This window comes from Enhydra lutris, unplaced genomic scaffold, assembly GCF_002288905.1.
Source record: "Enhydra lutris kenyoni isolate GAN:26980312 unplaced genomic scaffold, ASM228890v2 scaffoldscaffold3, whole genome shotgun sequence".
In the NCBI taxonomy this organism is placed as follows: domain Eukaryota; kingdom Metazoa; phylum Chordata; class Mammalia; order Carnivora; family Mustelidae; genus Enhydra; species Enhydra lutris.
In genome coordinates, this window is record NW_019154087.1 from 22,693,127 (window position 1) to 22,715,159 (window position 22,033).

Here is a 22,033-nt window from a genome sequence, read left to right on the forward strand (position 1 = left end):
CCCCATATGGCAGAAAAAGTAAATGACATCCCAAGAGTTAGTAGCCCTCCCGGACATCACTGGTCAGACCACCGGGCTGCGAAGAAACAAAGCACAGAGGCCTCCCTACATATCAGGGGCTCTCTCTTCCTCTGGCTCCGTGCCCCAAGAAACCTTCCAACCACCCAACAAAATCCACCTGGAGGCCCCACCGCCCCGATGGCAGAAGGGGCATGAGTCTGAGAGCAGGACTGGCGGAGCCGGCGAGGGAAGCAAACACACACAAGCACACGCCCACCGACCTCCACCAGCTTCATCATGGGCACTGGGTTGAAGAAGTGGAGCCCGGCGAATCGGTCCTGTCTCATGGTGGCGTTGGCTATGTTTGTGATCTGCAGAGAGGAGGTATTGCTGACAAAGATCGTGTGTCTGCGGAGAGAGAGACCGGGGAGTGTCGCGATGAGTCCCGTCTTTGGCAACAAACAGGAGTGCCCTCGGTACAATGCACAAGGCCACCGCCCACTGCCCAGATCTGCTGTCCTGACCCCTGGAGGAAGTCGGGGAAGAGAGATCTTCACACGAGAAGTTGAAATCAAGTGACCGGTTTCATTTTAATGTTGAATCTTTAAATTAGGTAATTTAAACTTACCTGTTTCAGAGGTGTAGTTAATCTTTACCAATCTTCCATTTATTTTCGGGAACAACATGTCTCCACTTGTATTTGTTAATTTTTATGGTATGTGGGGGAAAACTGAGGTTAATTAAGTAGCAGCCTCAGTCACAAAATGAAACCCCAAGTGAGCACAGACCCTCAAAGTCAACAAAAAACTCGAAAAGAACTAAGATCTTTCCCCCTCGAGTGAAAAGCTTTCATGTTCCATGAATGGGAATTAAAATGAAAACAGAAGAAAAACCAACATGGTCTAAAAATAGTTTTAAGGTTACACAGGTAGATCTGGAGAAGGAAGGATACACTTTCATCTACAAGAAATGTAGCTCAAGGTATTCTGCTTATAAAATCTCCTTAAAAAGCAGGGGCGCCTGGGTGGCTCAGCCAGTTGCGCGTCCAACTCTTGATTTCAGCCCAGGTCATGATCTCAGGGTTGTAAGACTGAGCCCTGCATGGGGGTTAAGAGTCTCTCTCTCCCTCTGTCTCTTACCCCAGCCTTACTCACTCTCAAAGAGGAAGGAAAGAGAGAAAGAAAGAAAAAGAAAAAGAGAGAAAGAAATCTAAAAGAGCAGTACCATCTCTGTGTGTCTGCTAATATAAATTTCTAAAAATCCAAATTGACTTAATCCAAATTCAATTTTTAAAGACCACCATAAAGTGGGGTGCCAAAGGCATTAGGGGCCAATCTTTAAAACAAAGACAAGCAAGACTTCTAGGCTTTCCTATAGCGCCACCTTGTGGGTACCCAAACATAAAACACCTAATGCTAAAGAGAACCAGAACGGCCTGGTGCAGGCAGGCAGAGTGGCCCCTGATTGACCAGATTTGGGGGCTCTAGCTTACCCGAAAGGCAATACTACAATCTGCCTGCAATCAGGGGTGAGTCAGGGAGGAGCGGTCGGGGGGAAGAAACACAAGTGTGGCTGGCAGAGGCACCATGAGGCTGCACACCATGACCCCAAAGACAGCAGCAGGCCGTGGCACCCCAAGGCTGTACGGGCAGGGGCTGCTACTCATACTGGGGTGCCGTCTTAAAGAACAACGGAAGGCAACTTCCCTGCAGAGAGGAGAGATGGAAGCACACTGGACAGCACGTTTCATTAAAGGGTGAAGTTACATCAGAGCCCAGTCCCCAGTGTCTCCAGTTCAAGGTGCTCTCAGTGAACCTTTTACCAGTAGGGGAAAGATGCCTCTTCCTCACAGACCTCTACCTCCCCCTCACCCAATCAGCTGGGCTGGCTCTGCTCCTAATAGCGCTCATACTGCCTTCTTTCCACACAAACACAACGTGCGGACACAGTCAATTCACAGGGGTGCCTTACCTTCCACAAAAAAGCACACCCTCACATTTTCCTTGGGACACTGGACTCTTGGATGGTCTTTGGTTTTTCCCTTTCTGACACTCAGAGACCCAAACACTACTTTCCTCTTACAGGTACTAACAGAAAATCGACAGCACAAACACGATGATCACTGGCAACACCCCAAGGCTTAGTGTGGAGAAGACAAGAGGGCGCAGTGGGGACTCTGGTGGAACAGAGGGGGAGGACAGGACAGCCGGGCTCTCCGTGGGCCGCGGCCCCCCTCTTCATCTGCACTTCCGCAGCCAAGGAAGTTGTGTTCTTTCCTAGGGCGCGTCAGGGGTGCTACTGGGAACCTCACCACTAGAACACGTTCTCTTCTCCCATTACAAGAGTCACTGCAGAAATCAACCGTCAAGGATATCTCAATCAAGCTACCTAAAAAGGCAACCACAAAACTTAGTAGGGGGTTAATAAAGGTGATCTGAAAGGAAAGCAAGAGGGCACATGGGTGGCTCAGTCAGTTAAGCTGCTCCCTTCAGCGTCACGATCCCAGGCTCCTGGGATCAGGTCCCACATCGGGCTCTCTGCTCAGCAGGAAGCCTGCTTCTCCCTCCCTCTCTCCCTCTGCCTGCAGCTCTGCCCTGTGCTCTCTGTCAAATAATAAAATCTTGGGGCGCCTGCGTGGCTCAGTTGGTTAAGCAGCTGCCTTTGGCTCAGGCCATGGTTCCAGGGTCTTGGGATCGAGCCCCACATCGGGCTTCCTGCTCAGCAGAGAGCCTGCTTCTCTCTCTCCCTCTGCCTGCTGCTCTGCTTACTTGTGCTCTCTATCTCTCTGTCAATAAATAAATAAAATCTTTAAAAAAAATCTTTTTAAAAATAAAATAAAATAAAATAAAATAAATGAAATGAAAACAAGAGTGAAGAGATGGCCAGCTGATGGCCAGAAGCAAGGTCACATCTACGGTGTACCTCCTCTGGAGTGCCCTTTCACAAGGCTCATCTGTGTGACAGGAACCTAAGCGGAAGAGCCTAGCACAGTGCCTGACACATAGGAGGTGCTGGGGAAACTGAGCCAAATTGAATGAATACCCTAAAGAAGTCTGCGCAGCAGGACACTGCTATCCCTGTTCTGCAGATCACTAGGGAAACTCGTCTTCAGGGAGTCAGAACGGGGAAGGTCTTAGAAAGGTTTTACTCTTCACCCCTCAGTCAAATTACAGATGATAAACACTGATGGCCAGAAAGACTTCATGACTGTCCGAGGACAGAGAGCAAAGAGGTGGGGACATGGCCCCAGGCCACCTGACTTTCCCCAACAGTCCTTCCATTACTCACGCAGGCACGAGAGGGCAGTCAGACCGGTCATTGTCACCGTGGAATGACCAGTATTTCAATAAAGGCCAAACTGCCTGGGGCCGGTGGGGTTCATGACTTATGAAGGGCATGAGCCCACTCTGCAGCATGGCGACCTACAGGTGACCGGCAGAGCTCTCCTCTGCGTCAGGGCAGGGCTTCTCAGACACCAGGCCATACAGCTATGGGGGCTGACGTTCCAGCAGGCGGGTATGCGAGCGTCCCTCTTCAGCCACTGCTCACTGGCTGAGGATTACTTCTGTCCTATAATCTTACTCTGACTTCAGCTCCATCCAGGAAGGGTGACGTGTGGCTACACAAGCCCCAAGAAGAGCGGGAATAAGTCAGCCAGGTGCCACGACTGCCAAAAGTCAAAAGTCAAACACAAACAAAGGGTCCAGATTCTGAGAAAGAGAGCTGCACCACTGGTCCTGAGCCCCAGGTACCCAGATGCCTCACCTGCGTGGGGCTGCTCCCCCCCGCCAGCCCGGTGAGAATTCAGTGTTCCTGTAATGCTCCCAAGTGTTGTGACTTAAACCAGATAAAGCTCAACACAGGAAAGCCCAGGAACTTTGTGTAGACAGACAGGCACTGCCCTCAACTGCACCACTCTGTATGTTCCACTCAAAAAGGGGGACACACAAACGACCCTGAGGTTCCTCGGCAGACCTCTGAGGACGTGCCCAAGCCTCTTCATCCTCTGGCCTGGGAGGGCCCATGGCCCAGACACTGCAGGAGAAAGAGAACTGTCCCTGACAGGACGCCCCACTTTACTGTGGGGAATTCCACCCTCGTTGGGGGACAAGGATCTGATGAAGGCGGCCCAACCCTGGGGAAGCCAACTGGGGGTGGGAGGATGGAGGACAAGGGAAAGAGTGTCAGGTCTTCTGGAAACAGCTTGGAGAAGTGGGCTTGGTGTCAAAAGACTCCCTCCAGGGAAAAGAGCCCAAGCCCAGGGAGGGAGCCCCCAGACCCAACGAGAATGCCCACGGGTCACGTACTCAGAGGCAAACTTGTCCAGCCTCTTGAAGAGCTCATTCTTCACCTTCAGATTCTCCACGATGGCCTCCACCACCAGGTCCGTGCTGTGGACTACGGATGCGGGGTCCGTGCTGGTTGATATGCTGCTCAGGGTCTTCTCCACAAATTCGTCACCCGCCTGACAGTGGGAGGAAGGAGAAGAGAGCGTTCACTGGACCCACTGCAAAACGCTATGTGCGATCTGCGGGTGAGGACAGGCGAACTTGCAACCTGAATGCACCCAGGGATTCTAAGCAATAAAACTCCCTAAACGTCTGCTCAGGGATGGTGGCATCTCAGGTACTTGCAGACGCTGGGGCAAGGCTCAGCCTGGGAACCTGCCAGCTGCCGGTCGAGATGGCTGTGGTGCACAGGCCGTAACCCTCACGCTGTTCGTCGGCTCTGCCCAGTCACCACGCAGCCCTCTCGCAGCACCTGTCTGGGCCGGCTTTCTCTCTGTGCCCACCGTGAACAGACTGCCACGTGCTGTTGCAGGAAACAGGTGCTGAAATATGACCTTCTGGAAAAGAGGACAAGCTTAGCTTAGCACCCTTCGTTAGTCTGAGACGTGGTGCTGACTGTTCATTACTAACGGGGGCAGAGAAGAGCTGAGTAAGGGCAAGAGAGGGTCAGCGCACCAGACTCAGTGGTCAGTCTGCAAGCAATCGGTGCCCAGCGCGGGCCAGCTACTGGGGTCACAACAACGTGCCAGACACAGCCTCTGCTCATGAAGAGATTGCAGTCCCACCATGGTCTTATCTGTGACTCCACATTTCCACAAACAGACCTTAGTGTGGGCCGAAGACGGCACCTCTATCAACTGCCATTTTATCTAAAGATGGACTCTGTCCCTAGGGCATCAAAATGGGCACCATCAGCAAAGGCATCCGAAACCATCGCGCAACAAAACAACTCTCACAGCTGTTCCACAGAAATAAACCGTGAGAGGGCAGGTGATTTTCAGTTTTCTACTGGCTGCATTATAAAGAGTAAACAAGTAAAGCTAATACTGTTTAACCCAATTCATCTAAGGTACTACCATCTCAACATGTAATCAATGTAAAAAGAACTGAGATGTTTTAGACTCTTTTCTCTTATTAAGTCTTTGAATTCTGGGCTCTGTCTCACACACAGAACGCGCCCCACGTCACACGCTCCCGGCCCCTTGTGGCCGCTGTGCAGGTTGGTGCGGGCCAGGCGCGGACGGGGTGGTAAGCAGACAAGGCGAAGGGCTGCACCCCTCCCCCACGCACATGCTGGCTGGAGATGAGAAAGGCTGAGAGACGAGGCTCCCGAGGACTCACTCTTCTGAAGCTGTGCATCTTGAGTACAAGCACCTTGTTTTTGTTTTTTAACCCTCTCAGTGGGGCCCAGAGCCTGTGCCCAAAGGGGACAAAAAGCAGAAGTTTGCAGAGTAAACACATGAAAAATGCAGATTACCTGGGTTCAGACTCACTCTGTCCTCAACTCCAACCTCTAGCCCAGGGCTCTTAAAATCCCACTTGCCTGGACCCTCGCACAGGCCCAACTCAGGTCCCTCTGTCACGGAGAATATAGGGGACAGGTGACAGAGATGTTAATCGGCCTGTGGTATTTAGTGTTTTGATTTCTTCAGGGGGAGGGTAAAAATTAACTCCACTCCTGCCTCTCTGGTTTCTGAAAGGTGACTACATATTAAGAAAATGCATGGCGAGATACCACTTCACACCTCCTATGACAGCTGTGATGAAAAAATGGAAGACTACGAGTGCTGGCGAGGACGTGAAGAAACTGGAACCTTCATATACTGCTTGTAGGAATGGAAGATGGTTCAGCCACTATGGAAAATAGTCTGGTGGTGCCTCAAAAAGCCAAACACAGGACTGTCTTATAATCCACCAATTCTACATCCAGTACAAATGTGAAAGAACTGAAGAAGGACCTGGACAGACAGTATAGCAACGTTCACTGCAGCATTATTCACACTGACCAAAAGGTGAGAACAATGCAAGTGTCACTGAGAGATGAATGGCTAAACAAAATGTGGTCTACACACACTGGAATACTATTTAGTCAGGAAAAAGAATGAAGTTCTGACACACTTTGCAACCTGTGTGAACCTTGAAGATAGTACACCACACGAAATTAGTCAGTCGTAAAAGGGCAAATATCCTGATTCCAGTTACATGAGGCCCCTAGGAGAGGCAAATTCAGAGAGACAGAAAGCAGACTAGAGGTTACCAGGGGTGGGGAGGAGGAGGGAATGAGGACTTACTGCTTAACGGGTATAGTTTCTCTTAGGAAAGATGAAAAAGTTTTTGTAAGGAGTGGTGATACCTGCACAATAGCATGAATTAATTAAAGTCACCCAACTGTACCCTTAAAAACAGTTAAAATAGCAAATTTTGTAACATATTATTTCACAACACAAAATTTCAAAAGGGAATAGCCACACTCCTGTGATACCCGAGGTGACAAACACAACAAAAGCCCCCCTTACCCCCCTCTCTGCACATATATGAAGTGAAATTCCATCCAAGCCCCAAGGAGAGCAATCTCAAGCAACTTTAAGAAGGTAGCAAAGGTAAGGAAAAATTCACTTGGGTGGGTGCCTGGGTGGTTCAGTGGATTACGCCTCTGCCTTCAGCTCAGGTCATGATACCAGGGTCCTGGGATTGAGCCCCGCATGGGAAAAAAAATCTCTGCTCAGCAGGGAGCCTGCTTCTCCCTCTTTCTGCCTGCTGCTCTGCCTACTTGTGATCTCTCTATCAAACAAGTAAATAAAACATTTTTTTTTAAAGATTTTGTTTTATTTATTTGGCAGAGAGAGAGGCAGAGAGAGAGAGAGGGAAGCAGGCTCCCGGCCTTGCAGAGAGCCCGATGTGGGGCTCGATCCCAGGACCCTGGGATCATGACCTGAGCTGAAGGCAGAGGCTTTAACCCACTGAGCCACCCAGGCGCCCCGTAAATAAAACATTTTTAAAAAAAAATTTCACTTGGGTGATTTCTGCAGTATTTCCAACTAAACGTGAAGGTCCAATGAGAAAGAGTCAGTAAACCAGAGTTCCCGACCTTCTGAGTTCCTCAAGCTCTCATACCCCCTCTGCTGCTGGGAAGTGGGAACAACACTCTCTGTATTTCCCTCTCCAGTAACTACATTATAAATGTGCAGAAGACACCACCCCAGCAGTCCAGATTTTCTATCTAAATGCAATGTTTATTAGATCATTCTCTTTTTAACTTGCAAGTACCAAAATTCTCTTCCTGTTTTGCTCTCTTCCATCCGTATGACAAAACAGGTGTTCTTCCATCCCAAATTCCCAGAAGAATGAGTTCACTACCTGCAGAAATCTTCTCCCTTACCTCAAAACCTCCCCAGCAATACAGTTGTTTACTTCTGTTTTGTAGTCAGTCCTCACAGAATGTTCAGTGATCATATGTCATTTATATTGGTCTAAAGTTATGGGAAAATGAGCTTTACTTGACAAATCGAAAAAGCAAGCAAAGGCCACCAAACATGTTATGTTCAGAGGACAGGTCTTGAGGTCACATAAAACAAACTACCTTGGGGTTTTCTGCAAACTTCTTCTTGGCCAGTTTCCTAAGGCTTTCCTCGATGCCCTTTTTAGATTTCACCAGTATGTCCTCTGTCTGGTCCACCAACACTACTGTGTGGCCAGTTGCGGCAGCAACCTAGGGCAAAAAAAGAAAGAAAGGAAACACAAAAGTTAGAAAAAACAGTAGAGTTTCACATTCCAGATGAACTCTGCCACCATTCTCTTCCAAATACTGAGGAAACATCATAAGGCAACCTCAACTAAACACACACTTCTCGCCAGGCACCGCTCTGAAGGCTTTAAAGGGTCGACGAATTCTCAGAAACACCTCATAAGGTTACTAAAGACAAGCAGGCAGCGGAGCTGGGATGTGACTCAAGGCTCTGAAGGCCACACCAGAACTACTTCCCAGCTGTCCCACAAGGGAGCCACTAGCCACATGTGGCTATTGAAATAAACAGAAATTGAATAAAATGAAAAATTCAGTTCCTCAGTTACACTAGCCATATTCCAGGTGCTCAACAGCCCATTCACAGAGCACTTAATTCCCCACCCATCATCTTTTTTCCTTAAAACTAGAGCATTCTATGCAGCTTGACTGTTAGCCCATCTCTTCTGTAGTCCTTAAATCAGCAATAGGCCAGACTTCCATAATGGTGGCAAAAAGATTCCAAGGGCCGTGATGCCTGGGGGGGTTCAGTCGGTTAGGTGTCAGACTCTTGGTTTTAGGTCAGGTCATGATCTAAGGGTCGTGAGATCGAGCCCCGTGTAGGCTTCACATGGAGTCTGCCTGAGAGGCTCTCTCTCTCTCTCCTCCTCTCCCCCTCCCCCATTCACACACATGCTCACTCTCGCTCAAATAAATTTAAAAAAAAAAAAAAAAAAGACGCCAAGGGCTATTTAGTGACATGGCTCCCATGAAAGTAGGTCTCTGGTGAGCAGCCAATGTAGGAAGGCAACCCCCCCATCCCACCCTGGCTGAAGGTCAGAGGGTATACTTAGTGCAGCGGCCCCGAAGTTCTCCTGGAGCCAGCTTAGTTCAGCCACATTCAGTGACAGGTCAATCCCTTTTTTGTCACGATTTGCCAATAGCTTTTTAAAAAAGATTTTATTTATTTATTTGACAAAGAGACAGTGAGAGCAGGAATACAAGCAGAGGGAGTCAGAGAGGGTGAAGCAGGCCTCCCGCTGAGCACAGAGCCCAATGCAGGGCTCAATCCCAGAACCCTGGGATCACGGCCTGAGCCGAAGGCAGAGGCTTAACCCACTGAGCCACCCAGGTGCCCCAACAACGGCGTTATCTTGATAAAAGGACAGAGGCAAGCAGTGAACTTGCCCTGTTGGCAGAAACGCAGGCCTACAGGCGGGCAGCGAGTGCCCGCCTATCCGAAGCAAGCCTTCTCCCTGAGGAACAGCCGACCGCGGCTCAGCTTGCCAACACTTAAATCATGTGACGTGAACTGGCCCCTCTCACACATGCAGAGTGAAGAAAGCTAGAGCGCATTTAGAAACCGTGAGGAAAAGCGAGCCAGCAGGCCTGAGACTGTTGTCTTCAGAAAGGCCCTTGGCTGGTCCCCGGAAACTCAGACTTGGAGATAGCGCCCATCCTTCCCGGAGGAGAGGGGCTCGCTGTGCCTAATCTGCTGACGCACTGTGGCCCCTGCTGCACACCTGCCTGCCTTCCAGGGGTCAGGGACTTGGGTGTGTGCCAGGCAGAGGTACCTGTGTGCCCAGCCCCAGTGAAAGCCCAGGGCCCTGGGTCTCTGACGGGCATTCCCGGCAGGCGCTTCGCATGTGCCATCACACTCTGTTGCCAGAGGAACTGCATGTGTCCCGTGCAACTGCACGGGGAAAGGACTGTGGAAGCGGACCCTGCTCTCCTTGGACTTTGCCCCTTGCCCCTTTCCTTCTGCTGCTTTCGTTCTGTATCCTTTTGCTGAAATAAACTGTAGCCATGACCATCATTATGTGCTGGGTCTGTGACTCAATCTGCAAACTCAGAGAAGGGGGTGGATTTGGTGGAGAATCCGGACACAGAAACTAAGGAAATAAATCTCCAATTCCAGATGCAGTTAGTGATGAAATTAAATTACTCTGAGGCAGGCACCCGGGGTGGGGGGGGGGCAACAGTTGAATGGGGGCAGGATGATCACTGATGGGACGCCTTGCCTGCAAGGCAGGGCAGGCAGGGACACTAGCTTTAGGTACCTTCCGTTTTTGTTCTGGCTCCTCTGAGTGTCCCTGGGGAATGACACAACTGATTTTCACTTTGTCCCTCTTAACCTCTGACCTAGATCATTCTCTGAATAGGCCAGGAAGGACCCCCCACCCCCCAGATTTCTACCTGACTGGGTCCCGATCCTCTTTCCCCCTCTTTACCTCCAGTAGGAATCACTCAGATTTTTTTGCTCCTCAAGGAGTTGGAGAAGAAAATTCAAGTACATTTGGCACAAGTTAATACCAAAGCTGAAGGGGACAGAGATAAAGAAAATGAGGGCAGTGTCCTTTTGCTTAGGGACTTTATAATCACTCTGAGAATACAAAGGGGGAAAACTAAGTATGTAAGACTCCATACAGGGAAGTCAAATAAAATAAAAATGGTCATCGTGAAGAATCCTGTCAGGAAGCTGAACTCAGAAGGCTGGATAAAAGGAGATCTAGAATGCGCCAACTTCCCAAGGAATAAAAGAACTAACCATAAAGAAGTGAGGGGTGATTTCACATCTTTTCTCTAGAAACCCACTTTCAAAGGTATTATAGTCATGTTTGATTGTGATAATCATGGGGCATTTTTGGTTATGTAACAGATAAGCCACAATGCTTCCCTTAGACAGCTAACCCTTGAATAACTTGGGGTGAGGGGTGCTGACCCCTGCCGCTGCACTGCTGAAAATCCACATACAATTTTGACTCCCCCCAAAAGTTAACTATTAATAGCCTACTGTTGACCATAGGCCTTACAGATAACAGTCAATTCACACATATTTTGTACGCTTCATGTATTATATACTGTATTCTTACTATAAAGAAAATGTTAAGAAACTAATAAGGAAAATATATTTACAATACTATAAAAAAAAATATGGGCGCCTGGCTGGCTCAGTCAGTTAAGCGCCCGACTCTTGATTTCGGCTCAGGACATGATCTAAGAGTTGTGGGGTTGAGCCTCACATCAGACTCCAAACTCAGCATGGAGTCCCAGAGTCTCTCCTTCCCTCTGCCCCTCCCCTGCTTACTCTCTCTCAGAATAAAATCTTAAAAAAAAAAATAATAATAATGCAGGGGTACCTGGGTGGCTTAGTTGGTTAAGTGACTGCCTTTGGCTGTCCCTGGAGTCCTGGGATCAAACCCCACATCAGGCTCCCTGCTCTACAGGGGAGTCTGCTTCTCCCTCTCCCTCCACCTACTGCTCCTGCTGCTTGTGCTGTCAAATAAATAAAATCTTAAAAAAAAAAAAAAAAACAAAAAACAAAAATTGGGGGCACCTGGGTGGCTCAGTGGGTTAAGCCTCTGCCCTCGGCTCAGGTCATGGTCTCAGGGTCCTGGGATCGAGCCCTGCATCGGGCTCTCTGCTCAGTGGGGAGCCTGCTTCTCCCTCCCTCTCTGCCTACCTGTAATCGCTCTCTCTCTGTCAAATGGATAAATAAAATCTTTAAAAGAAAAAAAAACTGTAAAAAAATCACCCCAGTTTAAACCCATGTTGTTCAAGGATCAACTGTAATTGTTTTAAACTGCAAGCAGATCCAAACCTAGATGAGAAGGACCCCAAATATTCAAGTAAACCAGAGATAAGTGCGTTACAAAAACACTAAAATGCAACCAGGAAAAACCATAGCCAGAAGAGCATTTTCGGCCTTCATGCTGACCTTCTTCTCTTATCCAAAGTCCTGTGACAAACTCCCCCAGCCACTCCCTGCTCCCACTGTAAGAAGACACTAGCCAATCCGATCCCTGCCTTGCTTCATCGGAGTTTCTGACCAAGCACACTGGAGACAACACGTGTGTAGACCCTGACCAAACACAGCTATTACAACACGGCTCTCCAGGCAATGTCTCAGGAGAGCCAAGTGCACATGTCAAATGGCTGTGTCAAAGGGACTGAGTGTGTAACCTTTAGTTTCCTTCTCACCCAGGAGATGCAAGAGGTGCAAGGAGGGGCCAGACCTGAGAGAGAAAGACAGATCCTTCCCAGTGTGCTGTTACTAATCACATTCTCGCTCTGCAAAATTGCACTCAGCTCCACCCGGCCTCATTGGTCTCAAAAAGCTCAATGTTATCTCTCTTTCTCAAGTGACTGGAGCGTTTTCTATGCTCCCAAATGCCTCTACTGTATTTCTGGTCCAGGGAGAAGGCCACAATTGTCTACTCTGAACAGTTATCCCCAGGAATCTTATTTTGTTTGTTCTTGTAAATACTTCCTACTTCAGCTTTTCTTTCTTTAATTAATTCATAAAACTTCAGGAAAATATGAAGGAAATCTTACGGTAGATAGAAAGGACATTCCTAGGGCACCTGGGTGGCTCAGTGGGTTAAAGCCTCTGCCTTCGGCTCAGGTCATGATCTCAGGGTCCTGGGATCGAGCCCCACATCAGTCTCTCTGCTCAACGAGGAGCCTGCTTCCCCCTCTCTCTCTGCCTACCTCTCTGCCTACTTGTGATCTCTGTCAAATAAACAACAACAACAACAACACAAAACACACACACACACACACACACACACACACACACACACACACAGAAAGGACATTCCTATTTAAACCCAAAGTGGATATGGTTAGGTCTGAATAAAGAAAATACAGGCAAAAAAGAGAAAATTAAATTCTCCTGAAATATTTTCCATTTTATGAAGATGTTCTTTAGTGCAGGTCACAATTTATTTGTGTAGAAATAAATGAATGTCAAGTTACAAATTTAAACGTTAAAATACAATTACAACGTTAAATTACAAGTCCAGTGATTTCAAGTTATAACAATATTTACATTCTACCCACCTGCAGAGAGCAACCCATCCCAATGTTCTAGTTTCTTGCAATCATCTCTTGCAGAAATACCCTATGAACAGATACCAGGTCAGCAATATCTTGAGGACAACTTCAAGCCCTATTTGTCTTTGCAACCCTAAGTGCCTGGCCCAGACTCAGCACTCAAATGTTTACTTGTTAAATAAATGGGCAAACAAAACACAATGTGAGATACTTAATACAATTTCCACAGGATAATCCTGGTGCTTTTTGACTGTATTTATCTACTCCTGCTGTGTGTCTCAACTGTCCAACACTGAAATGACCCAGGATGCAAGCAGTCTGTCACTTGCCCCCATGCATTCGATGTCAGACTCTCATCCCAGCGGCACGACTCCCATCCCAGACGGGCTCAATAAGCTGAGGCAGTATTAAGCATGGCTAGACAGCCACAGGCCACTTCATAAAGGCCAGCTTGTTTCTTTTTCAATTATTAATGCATTTGTCTGATTTCCCCTATGAGATCCCTGAGAGCTGAGCGAGCTTACAGAAATAACAGTCTCTACCCACAGTTATCAGAAAGAACACAAGCCCTTAAAACGAACAAACAAACAAACAAAAAAACCCAATGCAGCAAAATTAAGAGATGTAATGTACTGAGCATTTACCATGTGCCAGGCACATACTTTGCATTTTCCAAGACTATTTCTGATCAATCCGATAACCGTGCTGAAGTAGACACCATCCTGTTTTGCAAAAAAAGGAATGAAAGAGGTTGAGTCACTTGGCCCAGTATCACTCAGCGGCTAAGCTGTGAAGCCAGAGTTCAAATTCCAAGGCTGTCTGGCTCCAGAAGTTTTCTTGTAATCTAGTTCGAGGAGGACAAGGAATGCAGTCTTATTTGTTGAGACAACCACCTTTCAAGATACAGTTAATAATAAAGTATCTTTTCACAAAAATTTCACCCTATTGACTTTTTTGTATTCTCTTTCCCCCATGCCTTCCTTAGTAACTATTACAGATGTGGTGACATTTATAAAAATTCCTCTAACATGTCAGTTCTTTCCCAAACTGGAGTCCTAATACACATTCACACTCCTTACGAAATTGGCAGCACCATTCCATTTTGTAGATGAGGTAAACTGGGGCTCAAAGAGGTTCCATACCTTGTACACCGTCCCATGGTGAGGGTTAGCAAGAGGTGTGATAACATCCTGAAGCAGCCTTTGGTTCCATCAAACCACAGTCATGTTCACAGCAAATATGACTTGAAAACCAAGAACATCTCTCCAGACAGATGACTTCGCCACGTGAGCATGAAAGCCTCAAAAGACACCTGAAATACCCTGTGGTTCTAGGACAGCAGTTCTCCAAGTGTGGGGCCCATGCCAGCAGCATCAACCACACCTGGGGGCTTGTTAGAAATGCAAATTCTCAGACTCCACTCCCAACACAATGAATCAGAAACTATGGGGTGAGGTCAGAATTATAACAAACCCTTCCTGGTGATTCTGGTGCTCTAAGATCTGTGCTCCAATCTGGCTGCGGATAAGAATCAGGTGGGGAACATTTAAACTGACCAACGTCCAAACCTCATCTATAGATACTCTGATTTATGTAGTCTAAAGGCACTGGCATTTTAAAAACAACCCAAGACAATTTTTTTTGAAGATTTATTTATTTGAGAGAGAGAGAGCCGAGTGGGAGGGAAGGGGCAGAAGGAGAGGGAGAGTATTAAACAGACCCTGCTGAGTGCAGAGCCTAACAAGGGGCTTGCTCTCAGGGCCCTAATATCATGACCTGAGCTGAAACCTAGAGTCGGACACTAAACTGACTGAGCCACCCAAGAAGCTCCTTTTTTAAGATTTACTTTAGAGACAGAAAGTGCAAGCCTGAGAAAACCTCCAGGTGATTCTAATGTGCAGCCCAAATACTAAAGCATCACTTGAAAAGAACCCATCTGCCCTGATTCCTATCCCCACTCACCCCAGTCCTTCTGGGTTGCCAATTATCTCTTCAAACCACTGAGAAGCCAGCAAATCTCTGTCCCTAAATCCGTGGGGTTCCTATGTCTTCCTGCTGCCCTGTGGCCATGAGAAAGTTTTAGACGTGATCTAGAAGATACTATCTGGAAGGAAGACTCCTCTCCTCTAACTTCTCCCCAGATCCGTGAAGGAAAAGTCAGGCCTCACCAAGCTGCTACTTCTGTCTAGGCCTCTTGAACATCAGGGACTCGCTACATCTCCCCTAAAGAGAACTTGCTTCTTAATTCCTTTCTTCAGTCCCCTCCCTTGAAATGGCAGTCTGCCGGCCTTGATCTCTAGCCATATTCGAATCTGTACTGATCTTTGATTCTTAACTGATGGCTCCTGGCTAACCCCTAACAGCCTTAAGCCAGCCACTCCCTCTTTCTTCTCCACAAGCCGCAATGCCAAGAAAAATCCTCCGCTCCCTAGAGAACAAATCCCTTGAAAAACTCCACAACCAACGGAAACCCGAGTCCACGGAGGTTTGCCATCCCTAGTAACAACTACAGTTAGAGTCCTTCCTATATGCCAGACATCAGGCCTATCCTATCTCATTTAATTTTATTTAACCAAGTCTCAAGTATTATCAAGTGCCAATTTTAATGAGATGTCACTTTACAGTTTTGTAGTATTCTCTTGAAGACAATGAAGAGACTAAAACCTGCAATAAAAGAGCACATAATATTATTTTTGACATTTGGAATGGGATAATTCCTTATGCAGGTACCATTACTCCCACAGCTCATTGCTGACCCTGAGACAAGACGCACAGAATACAAGTATCTGCATCACAAGCATTCCGCTAACTGCTGGGAGGCTCGCGCTCCTCCGCACTCAGAGCTCCTACATTTTTACCAAGTGCCAGGAACTGTTCTTCTCTCCCACTTCTCTTCAATTTACAGCAGAGTTCTTGGAGGAGGTACTGTATCTTCCCTTGCCACAAATAATACCGCGAACGTTAAGTGTACGTACTGGCACTGATGCCTCAGATCTCATCGGTGATAACAATAAAAACACTCACATCACCCAGAAGAGGCTTAAAATTTCAGGATCATCAGTGAAAGGAAAACACATAATTTTTAAAATTTCTTACAGAATTTTCAGGGCCCCCAAATCCTCTTTTCATAAAGACCTTAGCCCAAAAAACAATGACCTCAATCTAACCTTTCTGGCAATCAAAAGATCAAATGGTAAGAAGGTTTGTACAGCTGAGTTACAAAGATACGTATCAAGAAAACAACAAAAAAAAAAGGTCACACACTTAAACTGAAATACAGGGCCTACGCTCAGTTCAACAGCACTCCTCTTTGAGTCCCACATAATAATAACACACTAGTGCAGGGGCACTACGTCAACAGCAAAAGCCTCCCAGCTGAGTTTCCCCACTCTAAGCTCATCTCTCCCAACCTTACAGATGTTTGTTTCATTTTCTTAAAGTGCAAGTGAGAAGTCTCCATGGGTTCACATCCCTTCCTCCACTAACTACCCAGGTCTAAATGTGTCAAACTCCTAACTCCTAAGGCCATCCTACACAGTTCCTTCAAGCCTCTTCTTTTAACCTTAAACCCTCCTTCCCATCTAATTTCTCTCTTTCCTCACTCCTTCTTGTAAGAACCATACCTATCCACTGCTGAGGCCCTCTTCTCTCCCATGACAGAGATGGTGGTTCATGTTTATGGCTTCCCGGGGACCCCTCCCCAGTGAAATCCAGAGTCCTTCAAGTGCTTAGGGCTTCATTCATGGCTTTCAGTTACACTCTGGTTTGAAGGCTAAGAGCAGAACAAGACTGCTGTGTTGTTCTTGGAAGCCAAATAATGGTACTGGGGTACACAGTGGGGAAGCCTTTGAGAACAGTCTGGGTAAAAAACGCAGGATTAGAAAATGCTTTCAACAAATGATCCAAAGTCACAGATAAGAAGCTTGGCTTCTTCGAAGTGAGCATTCTTGATCCCCTCCCCAACACCTGTGCTCCCCTATGAATGCAGGGGGGCTACCATTTAGAGTACCATGCTGGCCACATCTCCATATTCATTCCTTCCACTACCGCCTACCACCTACGACATACTCAATACCTATGTCGCTCGTGCCTCTTCCAGGCTCTGGGATGAGGTAGTGAACAAAACAAGACCCCTGCTCTCAGATAGCTTTCACTCCTCATAAATTACCCAATTTCATCTTTATAATAGTCTTTGGGGTGGCGTTGTAACAATAAGCAATGTGAAGGTCTGCAGATGACTGGGATTTGAAGGTAGGGCTGTCTGCATTTGGAGCTCACGTGCTGGCTATTCTAGACCCAAAAGGCACGGCTGGGTCTAAGGGGAACAGTCAAGATCATTAGGAGCTGGGCAAGAGCTAGCCCATTTGGAGCTCAATTACCAGCTGTGAGATGGGAAACTTTCCATGACCTTTGTGGGCCATGTGGAGCAACAGGGTTGCTGAGAGGATTAAACGAGTTAACACATGTTGAACACCCAAAATGGTGCCTGGCATGTCGCAAGAGCTCATTATTTTTATTCTAAGCAGCTCCCTCCCTCCTTGTTCGAGGGTCTGAGGCCCAATACTGGATCCAGGGACAGCCTCCTAAGGTAAATAATTTTATTTTGCTTTTGTTCTTAGACCTTCCGATCCCAAGACTTGTTCCCTTTCTGGTTTTCATTTTCAGGTTTACCTTTCTTTGTTCTTCCATCTTTACAGACTGGGATCTCTCTTCATTTAAAAAGAAAGTAATGGGCATCTGGGAGGCTCAGTGAGTTAAGCCAACAGACTCTTGATCTCAGCTCAGGTCATGATCTCAGGGTCCTGGGACTGTGCCCCACATCGGGATCAATGCTTAGGAGAGTCTACTGAAGATTTTCTCAGTCTCTCTCTCAAATAAATCTTAAAGAAGAAGGAGAAAAAAAAAAGGTGGAGAGGGGCCCCCACAAACTCCCTTAACATCTTAAGCTGGCCTTTGCTTCACCACTAAAGTCCTCTGACTACTGTGCGGCAGAGTGGTATGAAGAATACAAGTTCTAGAACTGGACTTTCTAGGTTTAAATCCTGGGTTAGCCACTTACTACATGACTTCGGGCAAGTTACACAGCCTCTCTGTGGTTTCCTGATGTGTACCCTGCTCACTGGATTGCCACAAATGCATTTAAAGTGCTTAGACCAATGCCAGGCACATAGATGGGCAATGATGCTTGTTAGCTGCCACTCTGGTCACCCTGCCTGGTCCTTCCACTCTCTCCCCAGCCATGCAGTTCCTAAACCCTACCAATATGGTTTCCTCCAACACCACTGCTGTAGGAAATTACACATAACTTATCTGTGGTCTTCTAAGTGCTAAAGCCAATGCCTGTTCTCTGACTACATCTTCCACTTTTCCACAGCCGGGGCACTCTGTCAACTAGACCTTACTTTTTGAAACTCTCTCTTCAATTTCTTATCTCTGCTCCTCTTAGCCATATTGACTTTTTTTTTTTTTTTTTTTTGGAAGATTTTGTATTTATCTGTCAGAGAGAGAGCACAACCAGGGGGGAGCAGCAGGCAGAGGGAGAAGCAGACTCCTCGCCAAGCAATGAGTCTGACACAGGACTTGATCCCAGGGCCCTGGGATCATGACCCAAACCGAAGGCAGATGCTTAACCAACTGAGCCACCCAGGCACCCCATATTAACTTCTCTGAATCTTCTCAACCACTGAACAAAGGGTATCCCATTCAAGTTTCTGCTTTCAATATTCTTTTCTTCTGCCTCTGTATCTTTTTCCTTCTGGAATCTCAATCATTCTCATAATTCCAACTATGCCTACAACTAACATATTCTGTTCTCAGTCATCATCTTGATGTCTTACAGTCATCATCTTGACACCCTAAAACCATTCTCTTTGAACTTCATTAATGGTACCACTATTCTGACAGTCACAATCTGCTACATAACACTTTTTTCTTAATCTAAATCCCTAATTACTGTCCAGAAAAACCTACTCCTTATCCAAGACCCACTTCAAACGTTACCCTCTCCATGAAGCCTTTTTCCAAATGAATGTGCTCTTTTCTCTGTTTTGAAACCTCAGAGCTAGATTTTTACTGGTCTTATGCTACTGCTTTATACTGAAGTAAACTGTGTCATTTGGATCTTTGTCTAGCAATCTCTGCTCCCAGGTGAAATTCCTTATGGCATAAACTGATTTGGTCTTTATACCTTCTAGTAATTACCACATGCCTTGCACATGGTGGCTGTCCCAAAAGTTTAACTGGTAAATACTAAATGCTTTGGAGCATGGTAACCTGAGCCTGTACTCTTCTCCAGCCACACCCCACTTCTTCCTCCCCCATACTATTTTATGGCCTCATGCCCCAGCCCAGGTGGCTCCCTCCACCGGGAAGCCCCATTTCCCTCACTGCTGCTTGGGGGATTCCAGTCATCTTTTAGAATTCAACACAGAGGCTATTTCTCCTTTAGTGACATGTCTCCCAAACTTTAACAGAGGTGGTCACTTCTTGGAACATCTACTGACTTACAGATGCAAGAAAATCTTTCATATAGGACTCCAAATACTGAAAGAAAAAGCACAGAGCTGGTATGAGCCACCAGCTATCAATGGCTGCTCCATTATGTAGGCATGCAGTCACCAGGATATGGACACAACAGATAAATCAAAACCAAACTGGTCACAGGCTATTTTATGTTGTAAAATCTCACAAATTTCAGAATAACAGTCACTAACCCATCAGTATGTAGGAGAAAGTCCAGGTATGAAAGATAAAAGACAAATTGGACATGGGAAAGTTGACCAACACCAACTTTTAATGGTGAACTCAGGATAACACCTAGAGACCTTTTCAAAAGAGCTGTTGCATCATCCACTTCAGAGTATGAATTTGCTGTTACCCCAAATACCAACACAGGGTGGGTCTGGCACACTCCTATTTGTAGTCCAAGCAGAATTTCCAGTAGAGGCACCTGGGTGGCTCAGCTGGTTAAGTGCGTGACTCCTGACTTCAGCTCAGCTCGTGATCTCAGGGTTTTGAGCATGCCCCACATCAGGCTCCATGCTCAGCATGGAGTAGGCTTGATATTCTTCCTCTCCCTCCTCCTCTGCCCCTCCACCAGCTTGCTCTCTGAAGAAATAAAGTCTTTGAAAAAAATTCCCATTAATATAAATTTCATATACATATATATAGTACAATATATGCATATGCCTTTTTTTGAGAGAGAGAGAGTGCAAGCTGAGGGCAGGAAGGAGCAGAGGGTGTGACTCTTAAGCAGGCTCCACACCCAGCATGGGGTGCAACTCAGGGCTCAGTCTCACCACCCTAAGATCATGACCTGAGCCAAAATCAAGAGTTGGACCCTTAACTGACTGAGCCACCCAGGTGCCCGTATACATATGCCTTTTTTACATATACTTTTTTAAATGTCCCTTTTTCCTTATCATAAAAAAGGTATCATATAGATCAAATCAGATCTTATGTATTTAAAAGTCTTACCTTAAGGTATCTTTTTAAAGATTTACTTATTTCAGAGAGAGAGAGAGAGAGAGAGCTCGCGCATGAGAAAGCATGAGCGGAGATAGAGGCAGAGGCAGAGGGAGAAGCGGACTCCCAGAGCGGGAACCTCCCCCAAGTGCAGCCTGATTCCAGGACCCCAAGATCATGACCTGAGTCAAAACCAAGAATCAGATGCTTAACTAAATGAGCCAGCCAGGTGCCACTGACCTTAGGATATTTAAACCACCAAAACTTTCATCTGTATCAGGTCACATCCCAGATGTGACAGACAGGAATTCTATCTGCCTCCATTAGTTAGTCGTTCATGCTTGTATTTCCTTCTCTGGACAGTGAACTCCTCAAGAGCAGCAACCACGTATTATGTTTTACCCACCCTAAAACCCAGCCCATGCAAGACACTTAATATTGGTGAAAAGAACACATGAATAATAGATTTCTAAAAAGCCTTAGTTCATAAATTATTTTTGGACAGAGTTCTCAATAAGTCATGACTATACAGAATGGCTAAAATTAACAACACAGGAAACAACAGATGTTGGCAAGGATGCAGAGGAATGGGAACCCTCTTACACTGCTGGTGGGAATGCAAACTGGTGCAGCCGCTCTGGAGAACAGTATGGAGGTTCCTCAAAAAGTTAAAAATAGAGCTACCCCACGACCCAGCAATTGCACTCCTGAGTGTTTACCCAAAGGACACAAAAAATATAGATTCAAAGGGATATATGCACACCAATGTTTACAGCAGCATTAACAACAACAGCCAAACTATGGAAAGATCCCAATGCCCGTTGACTGAGGAACGGACAAAGAAGACATGGTGTGTGTGTGTGTGTGTGTGTATATATATATATATATGAATGAAATCTTGCCATTTGCAATGATATGGATGGAGCTAGAGGGTATTATCCTAAGCAAAGTAAGTCAGAGAAGGACAAATACCACATGATTTCACTCATATATGGAATTTAAGAAACAAAACACATGAACAAGGCAGTGGGGGAAAGAGAGGCAAACCAGGAAACCGACTCTTAATTATAGAGGACAAACTGAGGGCTGCTGGAGGGGAGGTGGATGGGGGTTTGGGCTGGACGGGTGATGCGTATTAAGAAGGGCACTTGTGATGAGTATGTAAGTGACTAATCACTAAATTCTACATCTGAAAGTTGACACTGTATGTTAACTGGAATTAAAAAAAAAAAAAAAAACCTTGAAAAAAAACTTGAAACTATAACTTTTCCATAACTTTCAAGTTACTTATGAAAAATCACATTACTTTGAAAAGTATAGTAACAACAACAGAAAGAGCTAATAGACACAGTCCTTTAGTCAATTACCCGGGGAGGGGGGGAAATGCTACAAAAGTCTCTGTTATGTTGGCAAGCACATTAACTGTTTTCTGGCACTGGTGGTTAAGATGGCAGGCAAAAGCAGAACTGAAAGACAACTGCTGTGCAGTATGAGTGATTTAAAAAATGAACTTATGCTTAATTTCCTCCAGCATGTGAACGGGTCTTGTACCCTTTTATCAAAGGGGTTGTGGGCAAGGCTAGAGGCATGCAAACCCTGTATTTGTGACTATCTGAGGGGCACATGTGTGAGCCACATCAAGGATGGGCACAGACACACAGGTTGTTTCTCTATCACACCAGGGAAATGAAGGCACCTTAGCTTCTCACAACTGCTGCACGGT

General features: G+C 46.4%; 1 protein-coding gene across 1 annotated transcript in view; it reads right to left on the reverse strand.

The window, feature by feature from the left end:
• LOC111154677 (hydroxyacyl-CoA dehydrogenase) overlaps positions 1-22,033 on the reverse strand; it is a 46,665-nt gene that overhangs the window by 14,947 nt on the left and 9,685 nt on the right. The window contains exons 2-4 of the mRNA XM_022514495.1: positions 7,870-7,998; positions 4,308-4,465; positions 282-408 (exon numbers count right to left, since the gene is read on the reverse strand). Of these exons, the coding sequence (XP_022370203.1) occupies positions 282-408; positions 4,308-4,465; positions 7,870-7,998 (414 nt within the window). The remainder of the gene's footprint in view (positions 1-281; positions 409-4,307; positions 4,466-7,869; positions 7,999-22,033) is intronic.